We start from the raw sequence: 6,202 nt of genomic DNA, 5'->3' as shown, positions 1-6,202 counted from the left end.
GGCTCGCCATGATTAGCCGTTTTATCACACCCAATTCTTTTACCACATCGCCCATCTTTATGCGCTGTCTTGCAGAGCCCCTGCAGCAAGCTAGACCAAGTCTTGAAACTGGAGCAGCGAACAATTCTAAAGCCGCTTGAGGCTCTTGGTTGCATCTTATATTGACGTCCATTATTTCCAACAGATTACCAGGACAGGCCATCTCAACGTACTTTGGTAGATTTGTAGTATCATTGAAAAATGGGTCAGTTGGCCTCCTCCCAGTAAGCATCTCCAACAATAGCACACCATAGCTGTACACGTCGCCTTCCACAGATATTTCAGTCCCGGTGCCATACTCTGTTAAAGGAAGGAAAGGAAAGGGTTCGTGTTAGTCTTCTTATAAACTATATGGTATAGATGTAATCCATTCCACACACATTCCTTAGTTGTTTACATATAGTAGTTGACTGTATTTTCGGCACAACAAATTATTGTAAATGGACACATATATATTTTTCAGATTCTCATTTGATATGGTGACCACAAGAGAAATCAGTTTTTTTTTACTTATGGAACCATAAGAGTTGAAGGCTTAAAGCTTCTTATAATTACTAAAAAGAATCGTGAAGAATTTCGAGGGAAATTTACTGAACTTTTTAGACAATGTTACTGATTTTTAAGTCGACAATAACAATGTACGGTAGAGCCGGAGATTTTTAAGTCGACAATAACAATGTATGGTAGAGCCGGAGAGGAACAAACGTGAGGTAATCAATCCACTAATTGTGTTGATGCGTACCTGAATTAACGAACAAATGCAACCGACTATATTTTGTAAGTCATGCTTGGTCATGATGCAGGTTAGCATTTCTTTTATTTACATGTTAATAAATTACTGCTTAAATATCTTTCAGGCCATTGCTGAAGATGTGGTGGAGTAAGAAGGAAACAGCATACCTGGTGCAAGGTACCCAATTGTGCCTTTGATTCCAGCCGAGCAACTTTGATCGGCGAGTGATTGCCTGCTTTCTTCTGCTTTAATTATCTTTGCTAGTCCAAAGTCACCAAGATGTGCAACCATGTCATCATCAAGAAGAATATTACTTGGTTTAACATCACAGTGAACAATTGGAGGATCAATATGGTGATGGAGATATTCCAGTGCCTCCGCCACATCAAGAGCAATGTTTAGCCTCTGCATAAGGTTTGGTGTCCGGAACTCGTCTTCTGTGCTCGGGTGTAACCATTTATCCAAGCTTCCATTGGGAATGAACTCTAGCACAAGTGCCTTGAATTGGCTGCCACTGTTGTCCAAGCTATCACACACTGTGATCACCTTGACTAGTTTGCGATGTCGAATCCTTTTGAGAGCATTGCACTCAGATATGAAGCTCCTTGTGGCTCCTTGTCGTTGGACGTCAAGTACCTTCACTGCCGCAGTAATCAAATTTGCACCAGAACCAAAAGTCCCTTTATATACACTGCCGAAGCTTCCACGGCCAACCAAATTCTCCACAGAGAATGAATCTGTAGCCAAATGCAACTCAGCATATGAGATCCTCTGAAACATCTCAGGGCTGTTTTCCTGACCTTGGCGGGCATCACCTCTTGATTTCCTAATGTAACAGCGTATAGCAATGCTGACACAGAGAAGGATGAATGCTCCCGCCACAGTAAACACCAAGATGCGAATCAGTTTGTGACGTGCAGGTTTATCAGGCGCTGGGTATGGGCATGTAGGGAAATGAAAGAACACAGGGCCACCACATAGCATGTCATTACTTGTGAGAGATACAGCACTTGCATTTGAGAAGATCCCCTTATCTGGCACCAGACCTGATAGGTGGTTGAATGAAAGGTTTAGATTCTTTAGAAGCTGGAAGCTCTCGAGAAATTCAGGGACAGGTCCTGATAAATTATTATTAGAGAGATCCAGCTCTTCTAGCCCTCTTAATGCCATGAGTTCTTTTGGAATTTGTCCATGCAAGAGATTCCCTTTTAAGTGTAGGAATTGCAATGCTACACAACTACCAAGGGTATTTGGGATTGCACCTGATAACTTGTTTGATGAGAGATCCATTATTGCAAGATTGACTAGCTGCCCAACATGTGGAGAAATAGGCCCATCTAATAAATTGTTTGAGAGATTGAGAGATAGAGCCAGGGTGGAGATGCTCATAACTTCTTCTGGGATTTGCCCACTCAAGAGGTTACTGGAAAGGTCCAGGGAGATTAACTCAGTAAGGTTGCCAAAAGTAGCTGGAATGCTACCCTCCAAATTGTTGGTTGAAAGAGATAGCAGATTTAGTTGTGATAGGTTGCCTATTGACGAAGGAATCTCCCCATAGTATCTATTCTGAAATAGAGATAGTTCTTTGAGGTTGGATAGCTTTCCAATATCTGAAGGTATGGTTCCTGTGAAGCGATTATCTGCAAACTCAAGTATTGCAAGCTTGTAATATCTTCCTATTCCTGTAGGTATATGCCCAGCAATTTGGTTTCCTCCAGCTCGAAGTCCTTCAAGTTTTTGTGAGAGATTACCAATGCTATTTGGCAAAATCCCTGAAAGGTTATTCAGTTGAAGATTTACAAGAGATAGGCTGCTGCAGTTAGCCAAGGAGGTCAGAAAATCCCAATCTCTTGACTCTGTAGCCTGCAGCTCATTATTTCCTACTTCAAATACAGTCAAACGTCCACTTTGGCCAATATTTGATGGGATTCGGCCACGAAATCTATTCCCATGGAGAGAGAGATGTTCAAGAGAAGATATGTTTGACAAGGAGGCAGGAATCTGGCCTTCAAATTTGTTGTAGAATACACTGAACTTTTTCAGGTTAGAAAGTCTAAAGCCAATATCTTGTGGTAGAGAGCCTGACAGTTGGTTTGACCCAAAATTGAGGTATTCAAGTGACGACATATTAAATAACACTGGAGGGATCAAACCTTGCAGGTTATTGATTGCTACAGTCAGGACTCGAAGGTTGATGAGCTTAGACAAAGCTGGTGGAACATGTCCGCTCATAATATTCCCACCCATGTTCAAATCATTCAGTGCTGTCAAATTGCCGAGCCATGGTGGTATTTGCCCATGCACGTGGTTCTTTACTATACTGAAGACGGTGACTGTTGCAAGATCTGCAAAAGAAGGAGGAATGGTACCCGAGATATTGTTGCTGCCAATAGCCAGAACAACAAGCTTTGACAGGTTTCCCATGGCGGGAGGGATGGGACCGGACAGGGAGTTGACGCTCAGGTTGAGCCTGCGTAGTGCAAAGCAGTTGCCAAGGCTAGGAGGGATCTGACCTTCAAGTTTGTTGTCGGACAAATCGAGTGCACGGAGACGGGAGAGGTTCCCAAGAAATGGTGAAATGGCCCCGGAGAGGCCAAGACCTTGTAGGCGAAGCGCGGCAACATGTCCCGGGTGAGCACTGCTGCACTCCACGCCGGTCCAGCTGCAGAAGCCATGAGTACTGCCATTGGAGCTGCTGTTGATGGCCCATGAGGAGAGTGCGCCCAAGGGATCCTTGGTGATGAGAGATTTGAACGATAGGAGGGCCGGGAGGTCGTCGACGGTGCTGGTGGAGCTGGAAATGGAAGTGGATGGGTTCAAGAGAAGGGCCGTGGTGGTGGTGGTGACAAGGGCAAGAAGCCGGAGCTGCCATGGTCTGGTCTCCATGGTGTCTGCAGTTTCCTCTATTGCTTCATTTTGAATCCCCGAAAGAGAGAGGCTTGCTTTTTTCTTCTTCTTTCCTTTTGCGATTAAAGAAAGAGTCTTGCTTTGAAGACTATCAGGTGCAGATTGCAGTCCTTATTGACTTCGGAGGAAGAAGAGTCAAAAGCTCGGTCACATTGGTTCGGTTTTTTAGACCAGTCATAGTGGGAGTAACTTAGCTAGTAACATAGCGCACTTCAAAAAACTGTTGCTTATGTTGCAAATAATTAATGAGAGGTGGTAACATAATATGTTACTGTAACATAGCGTTTTTCAAGACAAGATGAGTCTACAAGCTAATAAATGAAGCTATGTCATAGTGGGGAGTAACATATACTAGTATCATGCATATGATACTAGTGTATGATACTATATTCATAATGCATAGTATCATAAAGTAGTATCATAGATGGTCTCATTTATTGACATGCATGACACATAGTAGCATAACATTTATTATGTTATGGTATCTACCTATGTTATTATGACCCTTTCTCTCTTCTTTAATTATCTGCCACGTAAGCATGTTTGCGACTCTCAGGTACGTGATACTAGTTATGTTACCCCCACTATGGCCAGCCTAAGATACTATTACAGTTTTGCTAAAGCACATCTAGATGTGCCATAAGTATTGCACATCTAAGTCCTATGTCATTGATCCTACGTTGAGATTTGTGTGGATATTTTTTTTCTTTTCCTCTCTATAAGTATTGCACATCTAGATGCGCTTTAGTTATTGCACATCTAGATGTGCCCTAGACACACCCATACTATTATTATGTTACTTTGCATTATAAAGGTAGTAACTTATAATACGCCTTGGCATGCCAACTTTTCTTACCCAAAGTTATGGCTGGAATATAATATTTTTTCAGCTATATAAACCTACTCGCTCTGTAAACTTTTATAATACGTTTTATGTCACTGCTTTACAGCAGTGATCTAAAATGTCTTATATTTCTTTAGGAAGGAAGTAGTACGTTTTTTCTGTACGGCGAATTCGCATTTTAATTTCACAGACATATCATGACATATTCTCTTTTTGATAAAACCGACTCCTAATGTATTAGCATCCATGCCAAGCCATGTCACTCCAAAAGGAACAATCGTCGAGAATCAATCAAGTGTGTTGGTTCTTGAGAATTGAGACCTACGAATAGTCATGTTCTTGGGTTAAAAGACATCCTTTACCCCGCAAAAAAAAGACGCATTCTTTGATCCGTGGAAATGCATATTAGAAAATAAGCACAATAAATATTAATTAGCACACACACATATAAAAACATTTCGAAATAAACTAAAAAAAATCCAAATAATATCCACAATAAAGCGTGGGCTTTACAGTGGTTTATTTTATCAGAGCAATTTATTCTATAGTTCTAGCTTTGCACGAAACCAACGGAACACCTTGTGAGAATTTTGTGAAAACAAAGAACACCAGAAATTCTTTATTATTATTGTGACCTTCCATAGATTGCTCCTAGCATGTCTGTAAACTAATAAAAAAGGATCGTCTTTTTCAGTTCCCAACACAATTCATTTTCTTGACACTGTGGTGACATCTTCATTCTTTTTTTTCTCGAACCATGCAGAAGGGCTGCATGTGAATTAAATATATTGAAGAAAAGGGCAAAAAAGAAAAACATATCGAGTCCCGAGACGACCAAAACACATACTAGAACTTTGGAAGAATAGACACAGACACATACGCAAAGGAAGCTGACTAATGCTAAGAGCATCTCCAACAGGTGCGCTAAATAGGCGCCGCGCCGTAAATATACCCACTTCAGCGCGCGCGCAACTCGGCGGATGGCTCCAGCGGGCGCGCAATAACCGCGCGTGCGGTATAACCAGTTGGGCGCGCGGCAGGAAGCGGTACCTCGCGCGGTGTATTTACGGCGCCCGCTTTCGCTCGCGGCACATTCGACGCTCGCGCTGCGCTCTTCTTCTCCCCCTCTAAAGCCCCGCGCGCGCCGGCGCCGGCGACCCGCACCCATGGACGCACGCGCCGGCACCCCGCTCACCCCGTCCTATAGCCGCGACCCCCCCGTTCCCGCCGCCACAAACCCTAGCCCGGGTGGCGTTGGCCTCGCCTCCGTCGGAGCTCCTCCGACCAGCGGCCTCGCGCGCGGCCTCTTCATGCCGCCGCGGATGACCTCGGCAGCGGGTGGCGTCGCGCCGGCGCCGGCCCGAGCCGCCGCCCCCTCCTCATCAAAGCTCCCCCAATGCGGCGCGGCCAAAGAAGGGCAAGACATCGGCGAAGAAAAATAAGGCGACGGACGGCTCCGGCACCTCCAAGGCGAGGAGGAAGAAGCTTGCGGGGCGTGCGACGGGCGCGGCGGCTGCCGAAGCGCCGGCAAGCTCACTCGTTGAGCCGGTGGCCGACGCGCACAACATGTTCGGCCATGGTTCGTGCAATGGGTGGCGGTGGCCTCGGCGCAATGGGTGGCGGTGGCGTCAGCGCCATGGGTGGCGGTGGCCTTGGCGCCATGGGTGGCATGGGTGGCT

At 44.9% G+C, this 6,202-nt stretch overlaps 1 protein-coding gene across 1 annotated transcript in view; it reads right to left on the bottom strand.

Moving 5' to 3' along the window:
- Window positions 1-4,287, bottom strand: part of LOC125533009 (probable LRR receptor-like serine/threonine-protein kinase At3g47570) — a 13,352-nt gene extending 9,065 nt beyond the window's left edge. Inside the window, exons 1-2 of the mRNA XM_048696822.1 lie at window positions 940-4,287; window positions 8-339 (exon numbers count right to left, since the gene is read on the bottom strand). Of these exons, the coding sequence (XP_048552779.1) occupies window positions 8-339; window positions 940-3,658 (3,051 nt within the window). The 5' untranslated portion in view covers window positions 3,659-4,287. The remainder of the gene's footprint in view (window positions 1-7; window positions 340-939) is intronic.
- Between the last annotated feature and the right edge of the window lie 1,915 nt (window positions 4,288-6,202).

The sequence above is a fragment of the Triticum urartu genome, chromosome 1, assembly GCF_003073215.2.
Source record: "Triticum urartu cultivar G1812 chromosome 1, Tu2.1, whole genome shotgun sequence".
Taxonomy (NCBI): domain Eukaryota; kingdom Viridiplantae; phylum Streptophyta; class Magnoliopsida; order Poales; family Poaceae; genus Triticum; species Triticum urartu.
This window is presented reverse-complemented; position numbering and strand designations above follow the sequence as displayed.